The following is a 20,684-nucleotide window of genomic DNA, read 5'->3' on the forward strand; positions in this document are numbered from 1 at the left end:
TTCGACCGAACACAATCTGTGGCCCCCCCAGCTTGAGGCCCCCTCGCTGAGTAGCTGCGCTTAACAAACCTATGATTGATATAATGAGGCCTTGACTGATGTTTTCCTGGGCACCTGGTTCAAGCCCAGCGCAGGGGCTCATGTGAATAGAACAATCGCATGCTGCCATCGCCCTGCACCGGGCGACCCAACTTTCCTCATATCTCACCCGACCTCCCCGAGCTTGGTGGTCCAAGCCCCTACTTCTCGTGGCACGTTCCCTTCCGAATCTGCAAGGCTGGATAGCTTTGTCAAGAAAATATCTTCTTCTACAAGCCTACCATTGCGGTCGGTAAACACTCCATGCTTCTTGGGCCGTTACTCCCATTCGTTATGGGATACGGTTGTGCACGTACTGCCACAAGTCCCGGAGGAGGCCTGGGCTATCCTCTCCCAAGCTGTTGCAGACAGGAGAGAATGAGCGAAGTTTACCATATGCAGTGGTCTTGGCACGGTAGACTCGCTGGGCAGAGCGATTTCCTCAATGGTGGCCATTAGGCGCCACACCTGGCTGAGAACATGTGGCTTTTCTAGGGATGTCCAAGCCATTCTTATGGAATGTCGTCTCTTCGGAGATAGGGGAGATGCGGCTCTAGAGTGCATCTGTAAGAGACACGTTAGTGATAGATTCTTTATCTTAGAACATCCCCAGGCGTCAGACCGGATCCGTAACGTTTTTCGTCAGCAGTACCCCTGCGCGTCGGTAGGCGTTGTCGTGCGGCTCCACGTACGTCGCTGACATTGCAGCCGCCAAGATGATGTTGTCAGAGCTACTTAGATGCGCCTATGCGCGCTGACGTCAGTTCTTTATTTTTCCGTGCCAGCAAGCGCAGATCCGAGAGAGAGCGGTACTCCTAGTCATATTTTTGACTTGTTTTCTGAGACTTTTTTCTCTTGTTTGTTGAGTACTCGACTTCTGGTGCAGTTGGGATGCCCAGGTCTCAGTCCTGTAGGGACTGCCGTCGGAACATGTAGACAGAGGACCCGCGTGTCGTTTGTCTCTTCTGCTTCGGGCACATCCATAACCCTGAGACGTGCCCCAGTTGTCGGGCCATGGCGCCGAAGACTTGCAGGAGCGTTCCCGACAGTTCTTTGTGGCCCGGCAATTGCTCCGCGCCACTCAAGGTCCCGCGCCCGTGGGCAGTCGAGGGGCCGGTCGTGGAACCCACACCATTGTTCGTTGGCATTGGGGTCAGGTAAGTCGAAGTGCCATACCAGGTCGAAGACGCGGTGCCGCTCTTCGCCTACCCCTCACCGGTCGCGGGACGCGGTGGACTGGGTGGGTGGTCACTCCCCCACCGGCTCCGGTGGAGCCTCCGTTGTTGCCTGCGGCCTACCCGCCTTCCCCGGGGCCGTACGCGACTCCGGAAGGAATACAGGTGTTCTTGTCAGCCATGGGCCGTTTATTTGCCCCTTCGGGCCCCGTGGAAACGTTGGGTGGTTCTGCTACGCCGGCAAGATACCCTGGGGCGCCGTTGGCTCAGGCCTCAGACCCGCCGTTGGCTCCGGCCTCGGCACCGCCGGCTTGTTCCGGCCTCGGTGCCGTCGCTGGCTCCGGCCTCGGTGCCGTCGCTGGCTCCGGCCTCCATGCCGCCGGCTGGCTCCGGTCTCAGCGCCGCTGCTGGCTCCGTCCTCGGCGCCGCCACTGGATCCTGGCCCGGCGTCGGACATGGCGCCGTTGCCTCCACGGCCAGACTACGACGAGCTTAGATTGACCTATTGTCCATCAATTTCTTGCCTGGCAAAGGACATTTTCTCCCTTTCGGCCTCTCAAACAGCCGACGGCAAAGACTGGGAGGGGTCTGAGGACCCTCTCGCAGCTTAGTGTGAGGATGCACCACACTAGGATGCCAATGTGGAGGATCTGAGTGATCTGGATTTATCTCCACATCCCAGTACACTGTCCCCTTCCTCCGTGGCTACGGAGCAGGATGGTACATTCCCTGTGGTGTTGCGCAGGGCGGCTGAGGCTCTTAACCTCGAGCTCCAATCTCCTGACTAAGGTGTTTCGGCCGGGGGCACTTACAGACGTCTTCTTGGGTGCCTGGTCCACGCCTCCCACAGGTACTCCTGTGGATAGGAATGTGGCACGACTGCATCGTCCGGCCCCGGGCGACCACAGTTTCCTCACATAACACCCGACGCCAGAGAGTCTGGTTGTCCAAGCCTCTGCTTCTCCCAGCGCATTCCCTTCCGGATAGGGTACCCAAAAAAAATAATAATAACTTGAGCGGTCTGGGAACAAGGTTTTACCTCTGCCACTTCGGGACTGCGGACAGTGCATATTGCATGCCTTTTGGCCCGCTATTCCCACTCTGTGTGGGACACAGTGGCTCTGGTGCTGCCTCAGTGTCCGACGGATACTCAGACAGTACTATCCCAAGCAATTAAACTGAGGGAAGAGATGTGGCAACGTTTACTATACTTGGTGGCCTTGATACCGCCTATTTCCTTAGCAGGGCAATTACCACAACTGTGGCGGTCCGCCGTTCTGCCTGGCTCAGAGCCACTGGCTTTTCAGGGGATGTCCAGAATGCTTTGTTGGACATGCCCTTTGATGGCATGCGCCTCTTTGGTGACAACCTTGATGGCACGTTGGAACGTTTTATGGAATCCCGGGCAACGGCCCAGTCCTTGGGCCTTTCCGCCATGTGCACTCCCTCGAGGTCTGCCTTTCTTTCCATTCCTGGCAGGGACAAGATGCCCAAACACGTTCCTTTCAAAGCTGCAGGCCTGTGCAGCAGCAGTCTCAGCGCATCTGCTGAAAAGGGACCCGCAGAGGTGGGTCATGGGGCCAGCGGCCGGGTCAGTCCGCTGCCACCACGGCCTTCAAACCTTCCTAGTCCAGGGTTTTCGGGACCACCGAATGCCCTCGGGCGGCACAATTCGCCATCGCCTCCCCCACTGACGCACCATCACGTCGGACAGATGGGTCTTGCAGCTAGTCCGAAGGGGCTACTCCCTCCCATTCCGGACTGCCCCTCCGGCCGTGCCCCCTCCGTACCACACTTGTGATTCTCCAGCTGGTCGTTCCGGCCATCTTGGCCAGAGGGGGCCGTCAAGCGCGGTCCGACGCCAGTGATAGGTCGTGGTTGTTATTCCCACTACTTCTTGATTCCAAAGAAGGACAAGGGTCTGCGTCCTCTTTTAGGCCTCCGGTAAGTCACTTACTTCCTTCGGAAGGAAATGTTCAAAATGCTCTCGCTTTCAGTTCACCTTGCTCCCTTTCGGCCTTACCAGCGCCCCTCGGGTGTTCACAGTAGTGATGGCGGTGGTCGCAGCTCCTCTGCGCATGTCAGGCTGTTTACGGCGGGCTCGCACCGAGCAGTCGTCTCACACCTCCAAACTGCAGCCATCCTCCTGCATTTGCTGGGGTTCTCCATCCACGTGCCGAAGTCGCATCTGGTTCCCTCTCGGAAGCTCCTCTTCATCGGAGCGGTTCTGGACACGGCGTGATTTCGGGTTTATCTTACCGAACAGCACGTCCGGGTCATTCGGCCTATGAGTTGAGTCAGCGGCAGATCCCTCTTCCTTCCCCAACCGGAGCACACAGTGGTAACAGATGTGTCCCTCCGGGGATGGGGCGGCCATTTGGGGGAGGCGGAGTTGAGAGGCCTCTGGTCTCCAGCGGAGTCCGAGCTCCATAGCAATCTGTTGGAGCTTACGGCGATCCTGCTTGCACTCGAACCATTCCTTCCCTGAGTCATGAGGACATTAGTGCAGGGGTTCTCGGACAGTACCACTGCCATGTGGTACTGCAACTAGCAGGGCCGGGTGGGGTCGTGGACCCTATGTCAGGAGGCTCTGGACGTGCCTGGACCGCCAGGGCATTCTACTGGTGGTTTAACACTTGGCAGGTTCTGTGCACGCCGGGGCGGACGATCTCAGCCGCCGGTGCATCATGGATCACGAATGGCGTCTTCACTCGGAGGTGGCACAAGGTCTCTTTCAGCAATGGGGAGGACCTTGGTTAGATCTATTCGCCACCGAAGAGAACGCGCAATGTCAGCAGTTCCGCGCGTTGGAGTTTCCAAGGCGGCACTCGCTCGGAGACGCTTTTCGTCCCAAGTGGAGTTGCGGTCAGTTGTACGCCTTTCCGCCTATACCACTTCTACCCAGAGTGCTGAAGAAGATCAGACGCGACCGGGCCCAAGTTATTCTTGTGTCACCGGACTGGGCTCAAACAGTTTGGTATCCCGAGCTTCTCAGTATGAGCGTGGATCCTCCGATCCGACTGCCTCTTCGGCAGGATCTTCTGTCGCAGCCACAGAGGACGGTCCTCCACCCGAACCTGTCCAGCCTCCACCTCCTTGCGTGGAAATTGAATGGCGACAGTTAATTTAATTTGACTTGCCTCCTGAAGTCTGTAATGTGACTCTGGCTGCCAAGCGTCCCTCACTTAACTGTATACGCCTGCCGGTGGAACAAATTTGTGGCATGGTGCACAGCGAAAGCTGTGGCCCCCCCTTTCTGCCCCTCTTTCTGAGGTCCTATTGTTCCTTCTCTCTTGGGCCCAGCAGGGCTCTGCTCTAGGCACTGTTAAGGGCTACCTGTCTGCTCTTTCAGCCTTTTGCAGGCTGCCTGATCAGCCTTCTCTTTTCAAGTCCCCTGTTGTCCATAGATTTCTCAAAGGCATTACTCACCTTTTCCCTCCTAATCCTTTTGTGATGCCTCAGTGGGACGTGAACCTGGTTCTCACATACTTAATGTGCGCTCCCTTTGAGCCTCTTCATAACTGTCCTTTACGGTTATTGGTTTTGACAACTGTCTTCCAGGTGCGTGAGTGGATTCCAGGCTCTTTCATGCAAACCTCCTTTCCTGGCGGTTCATCCGGACAAGGTTGTGCTTGGCCACGTCCCTCCTTTCTACCAAAAGTAGTCATTGCCTTTCATCTGGGGCAAACTGTCACTCTGCCTACTTTCTTTCCACCTCTGCACCCTTCCGGAGAGGAAGAGAGGCTCCACCGTCTGGACCCAAAACGTGTGCTTTCATTCTACCTCAACCGCACACAACCGTTCCGGGTGGATGACTAGTTCTTTGTTGGCTACGTGGGTGCCAAGAAAAGCCAGGCTGTGCACAAGCGGACTATCTTACACTGGGTCGTCATGTGCATTAAAGCCGGTTACTCTCTGGCGAAAAAGGAACCTCCGGTAAAGCTGCGCGCACATTCTACCAGGGCAACGGCAGCTACTACTGCATTGGGACGCGGTGTCCCCCTGCAGGACATATGTCAGGTAGCCACTTGGGCCTCGCTGCATACTTTTACTAAGCACTATTGCCTTGACAGTCAAGTCCGGAGATACAACTTCTTTGGCCGTTCGGTTCTCTGTGACTTTCTGGTGTAATCTCACTTCGCAGACCCACCACCGGGGTGGATATTGCTTGGGTATGTATTCTAAGGTAAGGAATCTATCACTGTGTCTATTTCAGATGCACAAGTTACTTACTTGTGTAACAATGTATCTGTAAGAGACATTAGTTAGTGATAGATTCCTTATCGCCCGCCCATCCTCCCCGTTCTGCGAACTGTTCTCTAGGGTTCAGGTCATTCCTTTCAGGGCCCTAGTTCTATTGCACCAGTAGTCGGTCTCTGGCATGGCTCTGCGTTCCTGGCACGGAAAAGTTGTGTACAGAACTGACGTCAGCCCGCGTGGGCGCGTCTATGTAGCTCCGACTACATCATCTTGGCAGCTGCAATGCCAGCGACGTACGCGGAGCCGCACGACGACGCCTACCGACGCGCAGGGGTACTGCTGACGAAAAGCTTTACGGATCTGGTCTGACGCCTGGGGATGTTCTAAGGTAAGGAATCTATCACTAACTAATGTCTCTTATAAATATATCGTTACACAAGTAAGTAACTTGTGCTTCAAGGAATCACGGGCTGTGGCCAAGTCCTTGGGCATCTCTGTGTCGTCTCGTCCTACGTCCGCCTTTCACGGCTATGGAAGGGGCTTCCAGCTGTGCTAGCCCTATCCTAGCCAGAGGACTAGGTAAGTTCCTCAATCTCCGCGTGGCCGTGGTTCGCACCGACCCCGTGGCTAGGGCAGCCTGAGGTCAGGTCAGGCCACCAACCCCCATCCCTCCTCCGCCTCCAAATCATCATAGTGCGATTTTTCCAGATCATGGGCGTCCAGTTGGTGGCAGGATACGCCATCACCACCACTGATGGGACATCACCTCGGACCGGTGGGTTCTACAGATAGTCTGAAGGTGCTACTCCCTCCCGTTCAAGACTACCCTTCCCCCCAAGCCTCTTACATACGATCGGCTGACGGAAGATCACCTTGCTTTACTTCAAAGGCTGACAACCTCAGCCAGCGGTGCCTAGCGGTTCATGAATGGAGTCTCCATCCGGAGGTGGTTCAAGAACTCTTTCAGCGGTGGGGAGAGCCGTAGTTAGATCTGTTCACCTCCTTCGAGAACGGACAATGTCAGCAGTTTTGCATGTTGAAGTTTCCAAGGCAGCTCTCGCTCGCCGACACTTTTTGTCTCAAGTGGAGCTCAGGCCTCTTATACTCCCTTCCGCCCATACCACTTCTGTCCAGAGTGCCCAAGAAGATCAGGAGCAGCTGGGCCCAAGTAATTCTTGTGGCTCCGGACTGGGCACGGAGGTTTTGGTATCCCAAGCTTCTGCAGATGAGCCTTGATCCTCCGATCAGACTGCCCCTTTGGAAGGATCTTCTTTCGCAGAAGCAGGGGAGGGTCCTCCCCCCGAAACGGTCAACCCTCCGCCTCCTTGTGTGGAGATTGAGCGGCGACAGTTGACAGCATTCAACCTTCCTACCTAAGTATGCAAAGTTATTCTGGCAGCCAGGTATCCCTCCACTAAGTCGATTTACGCCTGCCAATAGCAGAAATGTTGTAAATATTGTACAGAACGGTCTATTGACCCTCTGTCTGCCTCCTTTTCTGACATCCTCCTTTTCATCCTATCTCTTGCCCAGCAGGGCTCTGCTCGAGGCATACTAAAGGGTTACTTTTTGGCCCTTTCTGCCTTTTTACGGTTGCCAGAGACCAGCCGTCACTGTTCAAGTCCTCTATCGTAAATAGATTTCTGAAGGGGCCTACACATTTGTTTCCCCTCATCTTTTATCATCCACAAGTGGGACCGTAGCTTGGTCCTCACTTATCTAATGTGTGCACCATTCGAGCCACTGCACAATTGCCCCCTCCGGCTGCTTTCCATCGAGACAGCCTTTTTGGTGGCAATAACGTCTGCCAGGAGGGTGAGTGAGTTGCAGGCACTTTCTTATCAGCCAACTTACCTGACTCTCTTCGCAGATAAGGTAGTGCTCCGCACTAGGGCTTCTTTTTTGCCTTACGTTGTGACATCTTTCCACCTAGGGCAGTCTATCACCTTGCCCACCTTCTATGCTCCTCTGCATCCTTCTAAGGAAGAAGAGCGTCTCTACCGTCTGGACCCAAAAAGAGAGCATTATCGTTCTACGTCAACCGCACCAAAGTGTTCCGCGTGGACGACCAATTCTTTGTGGAGTACGTTGGAGCTAAGAAGGGACGTACTGTGCAGGAGAACACCATCTCTCGATGGGTTATCCTCTGCATTACAATCTTTTACGCTTTGGCAAAAAAACAACCTCCTGAAGGCCTCAGAGCTCATTCTACCAGAGCTAAAGCAGCCACCATGGCTCTCTAGCGTGGTGTCCCAGTTTTCGCATCTGCCAGGCACCTACAGCTCTGGATATTACAGAGGAAGTTCATTAGTCTGTCACGATGTTTCACATCTGACAACTTTAAAATATAACCGTGTGTTGTCAGTGTTTTAAAGCAGTGCATCTGTATGTAGAACAGCATTAGAAAACTCAGACATTATTTTATTTATCAGACACACATTCTGGACAATCAAAGAAGCAGACAGTAATGCCAGGACATAATTTTCCAGATTCCAGCCCCTCCATCGGCTGTGTCTATGATTCCATAATCGAGCACTACTGTGGTGTCAACATTGACAGACACTACCTATGACATTATCATGCTTTATTCTATAGGCACCATCTACTATTTTGCTAACAACTTAATCGTCAGTGAGATTTCAATCAATAGTGGACCTTTTGGCAGTTAATGCACAGTCCGTAGTCACTGTTTCTTCTGCAAGGTCTCCAATGTAGTTGATGTTTCTTCTGCAAGGTTTCCAATTTAGTTGATGATTCCTCTTTAATCCTTGCTTTTTTCCTGTACTTTCTCATCCAGAGACACTACTTCAATATTTGTCTGGAAGACAAAGTAGTGAGATTTTCTTAGAAGGAAGCCTTCCCTCTGATTTAGTGTCTTTTTTTCTCAAAGGAGGAAAATGAGGAACGTTTCCACAGACCTCCACATGAATGAGACATGAGCATTCTCCTAGGGATTTAAAAATAAGGTATGAGGAGGGTGAACCTATTAATCGTCCACGGAGGCATGAATAACCAACCTTGTTGCCTCAAAACCATGATGACAGGCGCATTGACACTCCACTAATGGTGACAGCACCTCTGGATACGCTGATTTTTCGCAATCCATGATGTATGATTTCTATAAAAGAGTTCTAAATCCCAGTCCTTCTGGTTCAGGATACTATCTGCTATGCCTCCACTAATAACACCACCTCTACTGAAGATTCAATTCAACCTGTGGCAGCCAATGAATATGATAAAGACATGTTTAGCTAAAATGAAATTTTTTCCTAACACTAATAAAGACTTAGACAGCCAATACTCAAAGGCTGAGAATAATGTTCATGAAATACCTAAACATACAGGAGACCCAGAGTGGGATGAACACATTGTTCTGGATGACTTGAACCCTATTCCACAAACCAGCGATTTCCCTCCCGATGTGATTGGAAGGTTCCAGGCTTTAATCAATAGAGCGTCTCAAAAACGTAGCCTTACAGTCACAGTCACTGAACAATCATGTTTTTCTTTTTGATTTCAAGGAAATATCAATTCTATATGCAGAAGAGTCAATGTACTGGCTACAAACTCCATTAAAGTTGCTAATCAGTAGCAGTATTCTCAAGATAATACTGCTAGATATGGCATTATGTTGCCCCTTTCAGCAACAAGCTGTCAGATGGAAAGATCAAACAAATTCCGATTGGCTTAATACATGTGACTGTAGATTCACTGTATTTAGGATTTAAACAAGGGGGAAGTGCTGTAATAATGCTTCGATACTGATGGCTAAAAGGCACTTCCTTCAAGCTGAAAGTTCAGACCTGAGTAATTGTCATGCCTTTTGTTGGGGTCACTATTTTTTAAAAGAAAGTGAATGACATCTTACAGTGTGTTGAGGCATTTTATGATGCAACAAGATCTTTGAGGGCACTGTAGAGAAGGCAGTTTTTGGTTACAGCAGACTCCGCATGAAAATGTATCAGTACAATAATTTTCACCCACCAAGAAGTCATGGATCCTCCCAAGAGGCTCGCACAGTCAGAGGCAGAGAAACCTGTTTAACAGATCAAATCAAGGCATAAGGATGGGCAGTTATCACCAAAGATGGCAACAAAAGAACATCCGTCCATACCGGCAGGTGCAAGAATTTTGCATTTTCAGCAAGTATGGAAAGATATTACTATAGAAATATAGGTTTGGGGCAATGTAAATAAAGGTCATACTTTGTAGGTTGTCCTAATTCTTCCAGATCTTACACCTAAAAACAACTGATGCCGGAAAATTCTAAAATTGTTTAACAAAGGTGTGACAGAGTATTATCTCGACACCAAAGATTGAAGGGTCTTTCCCTGCAGATTTTCTCTTGCATTAAAAAGATCAGGATAATAGCACCCTGTATTGGACTTTAGACAACTAAACAAATATCTAAAGAAACAAAGCTTCAGAATTGTTAGTTTGCAGCAGATCCTTTCATTCATTTGGAGCGGTGACATTCTAGTAACAATAAACTTTGAAGGCGAATGCTGTAACACACTCATTCATTAAAGCCGCAGAAAATTTCTGGGTTCCAGCATGGCTGGCGTACAGTACAATTTTAAGACTCCCCAGCTCTTAGCAGCCAGACTCCTCAAGATCTAGAATTTGGAACTTTAGACATTCCGCAGGATTGTCGTAAAATATTACAAGAGTCCTGAATCATACAGCATGAAATGGAAAAGATTTGTTCTTGGTCTCAGGCTGAAGAACAAGACCCTTTAAAAATTTCTCCACTTAATGTTTTTTACCATATGTTTTACATCTGGCATTCTGGTATAGAAGTCTACGAGTTTCCAATGTTGCTCTCTGTGCAGATGCATGCTTTAGAACATTGTGTATGAGGGATACTGGTCTGATCACAGGGAGGTATTCAAGCATGTTAATCTAAAAAAAATTATCAGTGCTGAAGAATTGCAGTTACTGGTAGGTAACTAATTTGTTTTGATCAATAGCTGAGCTTCCTGGTTTAAATGTCATTTTGCTTTGTGAAATTGTGACCACACCAGTTCATTAGCATTGTTTTTTTGGCAGGTACATTTTGTTTTCCTCACAACTATCCACTTCAGCACTTGACCTCCACCAGACAGATTAACTCCTTTTTCTCTGGAATTAAGTATGTTATTTCTTTTGATGCTGTCAGATTCTGATAATCTTCCTATTTTCTTTTGCACAGGCTCGAGCAAATGGCTTGCAGTCCTGTGTGATAGTTATTCGAATTCTCAGAGACCTCTGCCAGCGTGTTCCATCGTGGTCTGCACTTCCAGACTGGGTAAGAAAGGTTATGTTTCATAAAGGAAGGCTTTTCAAAGTCTAAAGTATATGTGTTTAATGACCAGTAAGTTTTATGAGTCTTGAAAAGCATGTGGAAGGTAAATTAATCCATGGTGTATTATGTGGGTTTGCCATCATGGGCCTCTCATAAACATTTCTGACGGACACTTATCACCTTTTGAATATTTCCCCAGGCGTTAGGCTGAATCCAGAAACGTTTCAGCAGTACCCCTGCACACCAGTAAGTGGCATTGTGTGGCTCCACGCTGAAGCTGGGAGGCGTCAAGCCTCATGTAAGCGCCACTCATGTGCTAACATCACTTTCTTCCTTTTTGCGCCATCAAATGTGCATCCAGAGCTACTCCTTTGTCTCTGACAAGACTCAAATTCTCCCAAAAAATTACCTTAATTCCAGTGTGCAAGGCAAGAATGTTCCCTCCCAAAACTACGGGATTCAGAGCCTGTAAGGACTGACGAACAGATTTCTGTAACAAATTTTCATGAGGTATGCCTTTGGTGCTTAGGGTCAGAACTTAACTCCAGTGCCTGGACCCAGATGAATCTGAAGGCTATACAGGACTATGAAGTGAAGTTTTACGTATCCAAACACCTAAAGCCTCCACACTCACCATGATTGGACAAGGCAGAAAGGAAGGTCCATTTTCCATGGCAGATCATCATCACGCTCGCGTGTTTACTTGCCTACACTGTATACCTGAGGCGGAAGCCGGGGAAGCTCTGTAATTTTAACTGTTATCATTTTAAAATATATTTGCATTGCTTAAACTTACCCGCTGCTGCGATTTATGCCGCACGGGTTCCTAAGCGCCTGACGCCTTCCTTCGCCGCCGCAGCCGAGTTGGGGCTGTTGTCGGGTGTGGGTCGCCATCTTGGAGGAGGAGTGGGTCGGCAGACTAGTGCTAGCCCCTCCCGACAATCACCAGTATAAATGGCCACACCCCCCAGGAAGCGCAGCGGACGAGCGCGCCGAAGGTGCGCCTAAGGTAAGCCCGTCTGCGCCCGTCCGCGCCAGACCGGGCCCAGGGCCCTGGACCCCTGCATCCCCTACTCCAGCAACAATCAGCTATTCGCAAAAGCACCTCCTTCAGCTTAGGAACCCCACTTTGGATTCATGCCTTCACTCGCTCTCTTTATCAGACCGACAAACGAGCTGTCATCATTGCTCCTTTAGCTTGAAACCCCCCACTCCCCCTAAAAAACTTTGGGCTAAAATGGCCCTACTTAATTGCAGATCCCTCCCCAAACACAGTGCAGAAATTAACCTACTTCTGTCAGAGACAGACCTTGAGGTTCTGTTCCTCACAGAAACCTGGATCAATACAACATCGGACCCTGACATCGTCCAAACACTGCCACCGGGGTATCTAATCAAACATCATGATAGACCATCTGGGATTGGGGGAGGAGTCGCGATCATCTTTAAAACGCATCTATCGTGCTATTTTAAAGACAGTCCGATCCAGGATTGCGAAAACATCAATTTTTTAATCTATCTCTCTCCGCTTAAAGCACTTTCAGGCATCCTTGTATATCGTCCGCCGGGACCGCAAGGTCAGTTCGCCAACTCGCTGGTGGAAACCATTACGTCCTTAGCCTGTCTCTCCCCCAACTTTACAGTTCTAGGAGACCTCTATGTCCATTTTGATGACCCGTCAGACAAATTAGCAGGAGACCTCAAGGAAGACTTAACTTCCCTTAACTTTGTTCTGAAAAACCAACATCCGACCCACATCAAGGGCCATCTCTTGGACCCAATTTTTACAAACATCCCCGAACTGATCGCAACCGAGCCCCTTCCTATCCCCTTGTCAGATCATCACCTGATCCCCTTCACGCTTCCGATCCCCACGGAATGCCCAACCAGATCCCCCCCCCCCCCCCCGGCCGGGCTCCATCCCGCCCCTGGTCAAAATTAGATATTGAAGTCTGGACCGGCATATTACTGTCCTCCACTCCTATTTTCGATCCAGATCCAACATTGGCGGACCACCAATTCCGCTCTTGGATCACTAATTCCCTCGACCTAGCTCTTCCCAACAAATTGCTTCCTAGTAAAAAGGGAACTTTTAAATCCCCGTGGTTTACTCCCGAGTTGCGCGAACTAAGAAAGAGCTGTAAAAAACTCGAACGCCTTTGGAGAAAGGACTGGGAAACAAAGAGTAAAGGAGATTATAAAGCAGTCATGAAACATTATAAAACCTGCCTAAAAAACACCCAGGCCACCTATTACGAAGGTAAAATCCGCGCTGCAGCTAATTCTTCCAAAGAAACCTACCGGATCATCCGCTCCTTGATGAAAGCCACAGATCCCCCACCCGCTACCGACCCCTCAGGCTCCAGATGTAACCAATTAGCTGAGTTTTTTTCTTCCAAAATCACCAATATTTTAAAAACTCTCCCCTCCCACTCCACCTCTCTGGACCCTCTTCACCCTCCTGCTTGCCCGGACGCTCCTCACCTTGACGCCTTCTGTCCAGTATCCACAGAGACATTACTCACTACCCTAAACTCAGTAAAGAGCGGAGCCCCTACAGATCCAGCCCCTATGAACAAATTAAAATTGGTTGCTCCCATTATATCCCTCCTATTCACCAAACTTATCAATGCCTCCCTTACACAAGGTACCGTCCCTACTAGCTGGAAAAGAGCTATAGTCCGCGCCCTTCTGAAGAAACCCCATCTTGACCCCTCTGACCTGGCGAACTTCAGGCCAATCTCTCTCCTCCCTGGTATCAGTAAGGTGGCTGAAAAAATTGTGAACCAGCAACTCTCCACCTTCCTAGAGTCTAACAATCTCCTCTGCCACTCCCAGACAGGGTTCAGACCAGGGCAGGGCACCGACACCGCCCTTCTAGCCGTGATTGAAGAAGCAAGATCCATCTTGGATACAGGAGGTTCAGTGGCAGTGATCCTCCTGGACCTAAGTGCGGCCTTCGATACGGTGGACCATACCATCCTTGTCCACCGTCTCTCCAGGGCAGGAGTCACTGGCTCCGCTCTGGACTGGCTTAAATCCTTTTTGGAACTCAGAACCTATGAGGTGGCCGACGGACCTGTACACTCTAGAGCTCTTCCCCTCCAGTGTGGGGTTCCCCAGGGCTCCTCCCTGAGCCCCACACTTTTCAACGTGTACATGTCCCCCCTTGAAGACATCGTGTCACCTTTTGGAATAAAGGTAGTCAGGTACGCCGACGACACACAACTAGTCGTCTCTCTAAATCAGTCAGCCCACTGCATGGAGAACTTGGCTTCCTGCCTTCAGAGCCTATCCAAATGGATGCAAGACTCTCGCCTTAAACTTAATGGAGAGAAATCCGAGATCCTACTACTGGGTGATCCTCGCAAAATTCCCATCTCTTTCTTATGGCCGCCCTGTATGGGATCTCCCCCCACCCCAAAAAAGGAAATCAAAAGCCTGGGCATTTGGTTGGACCAAGAGCTTAACTTCAAAGCTCAAGCAAGGAATACTGCCGGCACCTGCTTCGGCCTTATGCGGACTGCGAGGAAGATTCTTCCTTTAATCCCCCCTCAGTCCAGAAAGCTCCTAATCCAAGGTCTGATCATCTCAAGACTGGACTATGGAAATGCCCTATATCTAGGTGCCCCAACCTCAGTTATCAATAAATTGCAGCATGTCCAGAATGCAGCCGCCAGGCTCCTCACCGGGACAAAATCCAGATGCTCGGCGAAACCTGCTCTGAAATCACTTCACTGGCTCCCAATCCAGGAACGTATTGCTTTCAAAACCCTATGCATTACGCATAAAATATTCCGTGGCAAAGGCCCGCCCATATTGAGACCACTCATCAAACCCTATCAATCCATTAGGCAGCTAAGGTCAAACACCCTGTCCCTTGCCAGCATCCCCAGAATAAGAAGAGTACGCTCAGGAGGCAGTCTCTTCTCACACAATGCCCCTAAGCTATGGAACGCCCTTCCCATCACAATCCGAACGGAAATGGACTTGCTGTCCTTCCGTAAACGCTTGAAAACTTGGTTATTCCCGTAATTGTTTTCCTTCTCCATCTGGTCATTCTGCCCACTCCCCTTTCATTCCCCCTCCTGGATCTGACAGGCGAGTATTAGCGCTGGGACGCCCTCGGTTAGCTACGCGCTTTAGAAATCTAAAAATAAAATAAATAAAATAAGTAATCGTGTAAGACAAAAAAGATGCACAAGTAGTCCAAGTGGGACTTATCCCTTTCCCGCCACTCTCAACCTCCTGAGAAGACCGAGGGCAACACCATGCCTCTTGGTCTAGATCCAGATCTCAAACAGCTTTGGAGCCAATTGAGTAGTTTCCGCCCAATTCAATCTTAATTTCCATGTCCATCTGCGAAACCTTTGTAGATTGAGACTTTCCGTGTGGCCTTACAATGCCTTTTTTGCACCCTGCCAGCTCCCTCTGGGACTGCGAAAAGCTCCAACTGGACTTCAGCCAGCAGGCCTGCCCTCTGCACCAGCTGGAAGCTCCAAACCAGCTTCTGCATTGGTTTCAGTCCCCACTTCTGTTCCAATGCCATGACCTGCACCAGACTCTTGTTCACTGACGTCGGAGGAGGAGGCAAGCCTATGTTCAAATCCTCCTTCAAGGACATGCTCTTAGTCAGCCCCCGCCCTGTTTGCTAGGAAAGATTTGAAAAACCAGCCTTTGAATGATTCAAGGATAGCAGGACCACAGGATGTTCTTGGGTTTTGTCTGCCCCAGTGAGAAAGTTTCATTAACAGTTTTGCCCCCTCTTTGGCTAAGATCGGAGTTACCAATACTGCCAACACCAGCCACTTAGCTAGCCGAGCGAGCTTTCCAGCATTTTGTGATTGGGGCTGTGGATCTCACTGACAGTGTGGACAAAAAGGGCAACAAGCAGCTCGGCACCCCGCCCCTCCAGCTGCTGCAGTGTCCTGGCATACAGCACCCTATCAGCACCCTATCGGAGGCATTATCCTGCATTTTCTCCCAAGGTGGCAGGCAATCAGTCTGGACCAGTGGGTCTGCAAATTCTCCAATGGGTGTACAACCTTCCATTCCTTTTCAATCCACCGTCCCTTTCACCACCCTCAGGACATCTGACGGAGGACCATCTGTCCCTTTTGCAACAGGAAGTGCAGGCCCTTTTGACCCATCATGGCATATAAACGATTCCAACTTTAGAAGTAAAAGATGGTTGCTACTCCCACTTCTTCCTGGTGCCAAAGAAGGGCGGAGGCCTTCGCCCTATCTTAGATCTCACCCTCTCGATACCTTTCTGCGAAAGGAAAAATTTGAAGATGTTGTGCCTTCGATCTTTGAGACTGAATGGTAGCATTGGACATGCTGAACCCTTTTATCTGATAGAGACTTCTAGCTGTAGATTCCTTACTTTAGACTCGTAAGAACCCCCCTACCCCCACCCGACGCAAGACTGGATCCGGAAATTATTACACAGTACGTCTGCATGCCGGCAGAGGGCGTCGCACAACTCCGTATCTACGTCATCCACCGGATGAGACGTCAACGGAGTCCTTATAACACCAGCGCCGACATCAGTTCCTTCTTTTCCATGTTTGCTATGCGTATCGGAGCGGTTAGGGGCTGTTTTTTCTGGCCCATCTCGACGTCTTGTCGAGAGAACAATGTGCTTTTTTCAAACTATGCCATCTGGGTTTAAACCCTGCAGATCTTGTGATAGACAAATGTCAATCAGGATCCGCATACTGTCTGTTTGTGGTGCCTTGGGGAACATCACAACTCCAAGGACTGCGGTTCTTGCCAGCGGCTTCGGCTAAAGGCATTGAAAGAGCGTCGTATGAAACTCCTGGCGGCATGCTTTTCTGAAAAATGATTGTGTCGTCATTCTTCACCGAAGTCTAGAGACCGGTCCAGTAGTCGTTCGATTGATTAGCCGCCTCCGACGACGTCAAGTAAGGCTCCAAGAACCCAACTGTCAAAACGTAACTCTGATGCTGTATACTAACCGAAGGTTGAGGAGTGTTAACATGAGTCTACCCCATGCCTCCCAAAATATTCTTGGAGCTGGGGTGACTGTCCAAATGCTGGAATATAATTTTTTCCTGCAAAAGGGTTTTGGGCTTAGGAAGTACCCTGGCTGTATCCTCACAGGCGGGCTCGTCTTCGGTGACAGTTTGTCCCTCTGGCCATCAGATTCGAGATGGCGCCGGTGCACAGCCCTTCAGGGTTCACACCTTTGGCGCCCATTCAGCCTTTAAAGAAGGTGGTGGCAGTCTGCGTCAACCCTGGGGCTTCGAAGTGTACTCAGCCAGTGACGTCAGCGCCGCCGATGGACACCGAGCCCATTCCTATTTCCAACGTCGAGACGATGCTGCAAAGGCGTCGGGCGGCACCAGGTATGGGTCCGACAGTTCAGTTTTCTTTAGATGACTCTCCATCTGCTGTTATTCGGCTCTTGTCTGTTTTTCCTGCGGGATTATACAGTTTGGTGACTGAAGGATAGACTATTGAAGGTCAAAAGCCATTGCATTGTGTCCAACCTCTGGTGGAGGAAAATTGGTTGACTGAACTGTGGAAGATTAGTGGATTAGAGACCTCTCCAGTTTCAGATTTACTTTCTCCGACTGGTATGGTAACAAAGGAAAGTTAATCTTTGGCTGAAGTATTGAAGAGGGCAGCTGTGGTGTTGGATTGCCCATATCCCTCAGTGGATTTGTCAACAGATCCCTTGGTGAATGGGCTTCGGCTCCATCCTCAGATTGTTTTTTTCCGCCATCGGGCTCGGATGTGATACTTCGTGCTCCGGCTTCGAACTTCTACGGTTCCAGCCTCGATGGAAAATCCTCGTTTCTTCGAGTTTCTTCATCATCATCTTCATCTCTCGAAGCGGCACTTTTCTCCATCCCGTACATCGGCACCGGCCTTCGGGCCCTCCTCGACTCCGGTCCCGGCCGATGGAAAGGACTCCGTTCAAAAAGTGCCCAAAATGTGGGTCTAAATTTCCCCACACCGACCTCCATCAGGTGTGTAACCTTTGCCTCTCTCCAGAACACGAGGCCAGAGACTGCCCCGCCTGTAAGTCTTTTCGATCAAAAAAGACCATCCGGGATCGAAGAGCTCGACGCACCATGGCGCACTCCTCGACCGCCGCTCCACCGGACATCTTCGGAGACGACGCCGAAGCTTCGGGGCAACTACACACCCAGCAGGAGGACGACTTCGTCAGCGCTTCCGAGGCCGACGACTCCGACGTGGAGGACATCACACCGGCGCAGCGGGTCGTGAGTACTGTACCCCCTCCCACCCCCGCGCCCAAAACCAAAGAGACTCAGGTTACACCCTCGCCTGCAGGCCTGGGCAAAACCAAGCACACAGCTTCTATCACCCCACCTTCGGGCCCGGTGTCGAAGCCTCAGAAGTCTCACGGCAGCTCGGGCTCGAGCCAGCCGACGCCTGGTGCCGAAAAACACCATTCGGCACCGAAGGGATACCCAGCTCGACTCTGAAGCCACCGGTGCCGAAGCCTGGACTCTCGGTGCCGACCAAACAAACACAAATCTGTCGGCACCGACGCTCCGGCGCCGAAAACTCCTTCGACGCCGAAAAAACCGGAGGCTCCAAAAAAGCATGGCGCACACAAACCATCGAAGCCCTCGGCTCTGAAACCATCGGCACCAGCGGACGATTCGGCGCCACTGGCTCTGTTCACACCAGACCCTTTGCAAAAGACTCTATCTAAAGATCCAAAGACTGGGCTATTGACCTTAATTATCAAGAAAAGACGCCTTGACACTCCGGCTCCTCCTCCACCACCCAAACGGAAGGACTCTGCCACTTCTCCCCTCAGAGTGCCCTCCCCACTCCCTCCTCCACCTCCTCCACCCCCTCCTCCTCCCAGGTCTCCGCCACCTTTACCTCATTACTCCCCGACCCCGCCCCAGATCCGGATGACGGGGACCCGGATTATGACCCGGCGGACGCCCCAATGGACCCCGCTCCACCGGGGACCCCAGACCCATGGGAAGACTACCACAACCCTGACATACCTGATATGCCTCAGGACGACCTATACCCATCCAGGCCGTCTCCTCCAGAGGACTCCTTAGGGTTTCATCACTTAGTGCAGAGAGCAGCACACTACCATGGGGTGGACATGCACAGCGAACCAGTGGAAGACGACTTCCTACTGGACACATTTGACATTCAGGACAAATCCACGTCTATTTTGCCCATGCTTAAGGGTGTCACCAAGCATGCTGCAGAGGTGTTCAAAGATCCTGTCAGGGCCAGGGTACTGAACCCTAGAATAGAGAAAAAGTACAAGGCGGCACCCACAGACCCTGCATACATTAAGGGCCCTGCTCCCTTAGATTCCCTAGTTGTCTCCACAGCTAGAAAGCGGGCTAACTCCCAGTCCTCAGGAGAAGCCCCACCGCCAGACAAGGAATCGAAACTTCTAGACGCGTCTGGCAAACGCACCGCCTCCCAAGCTGCAAACATGTGGTGCATTGCAAATACACAAGCGCTATTTGCGCGCTATGACAGAGCACACTACGACGAACTTGAGGCTCTTATGCAGCACCTTCCCGAAAAACACAAGCGCAAGGCTCATGACCTAATACAGGAGGGTAAACTAATTACAAACACCTCCATTAAGTGTGCCCTCGATGCAGCCGACACTGCTTCTAGAGCCATAAACACTAGTGTCCTGCTTCGTCGTCATGCCTGGCTCAGGATCTCAGGGTTCAAGCCTGAAGTCCAGGCGTCTATACTCAATCACCCTTTTGACCAACAAACTCTCTTTGGGCCAAAGGTAGACGAAGCGTTGGAAAAGATGAAAAAGGACATAGACACAGCAAAGTCTATGGGGGCACTCCAAACACAAGCCTCTAAACGTTCCTTTCGACGCTCATCCTTTCGTGGCACAGGCAGAGGCTTCTCCACCGATAGCGCCTCTACCTCTTACAAGTCCCCTCCTCAAAATACCTTTTCAAAGGGCAACCAAAGGGGTGGTTACAGAGGCAACAACAATAAGGGCAGGGGCAAAACTAACACCACCCGTTCTGCCACCCCACCCGCACAATGACTTCCCTTCGCTCCCCCCAGACCATCCCACTCCGGTCGGGGGCAGACTACAAAACTTTATCCACGCATGGGAGTCCATAACATCGGACAAATGGGTGACCCAAATCATTCGGTCAGGGTACTGTCTCGAGCTAACATCTACCCCACCCAATATCCCACCAAGGCACCGTCCAATGTCTCAAGAACATTCCACACTGCTCAAACAGGAGGTACTCTCCCTCCTCCAAAAACACGCTATAAAGCAGGTCCCCGTCAATCAGCAAAATCTAGGGGTCTACTCCCTATATTTCTTAATACCAAAGAAAGACGGGACCCTCAGGCCTATTCTGGACCTCCGGCCTCTAAATGCCTACATACATTCAGACCATTTCCACATGGTCACCCTACAACAAGTCCTCCCGCTCCTCTGTCAGGGAGACTTTCTCACTACCTTGGATCTGAAAGACGCATACTTTCACATTCCAATACACCCCTCTCACAGGAAGTACCTCAGGTTCGTGGTGGACGGGCAGCATTACCAATTCACGGTTCTCCCCTTCGGAGTTACCACCGCACCACGGGTGTTTACCAAATGCCTAGCGGTAGTGGCAGCACACCTCAGACGTCAACATATTCACGTCTTCCCTTACTTAGACGACTGGCTGATAAAAGCCGCGTCCTACCACCAATGTGTGCAACGTACAAACAGCACCATCCAACTGCTCCACCAGCTAGGCTTCACGGTGAACTACCAAAAGTCCCACCTCATACCATCTCACACAAAGCAATATATCGGGGCCACTATAGACACCTCCAAGGGTATTGCCTATCCAAACTCAGCCAGAATCACAAGCATTCAAGTCTTACGCAAAACATTCCTTCCTCAACACTCTCTTCCAGCAAGAGTG

General features: G+C 50.8%; 1 protein-coding gene and 1 long non-coding RNA gene across 2 annotated transcripts in view; one reads left to right on the forward strand and one right to left on the reverse strand.

The window, feature by feature from the left end:
- ZFR2 (zinc finger RNA binding protein 2) overlaps positions 1-20,684 on the forward strand; it is a 701,383-nt gene that overhangs the window by 547,192 nt on the left and 133,507 nt on the right. The window contains exon 16 of the mRNA XM_085639486.1: positions 10,645-10,740. Within this exon, the coding sequence (XP_085495612.1) occupies positions 10,645-10,740 (96 nt within the window). The remainder of the gene's footprint in view (positions 1-10,644; positions 10,741-20,684) is intronic.
- Positions 1-20,684, reverse strand: part of LOC146772425 (uncharacterized) — a 442,975-nt gene that overhangs the window by 8,136 nt on the left and 414,155 nt on the right. The gene's annotated exons all lie outside the window — the stretch shown is intronic.

The sequence above is a fragment of the Triturus cristatus genome, chromosome 12 (genome assembly GCF_964204655.1).
Source record: "Triturus cristatus chromosome 12, aTriCri1.1, whole genome shotgun sequence".
Lineage (NCBI taxonomy): Eukaryota > Metazoa > Chordata > Amphibia > Caudata > Salamandridae > Triturus > Triturus cristatus.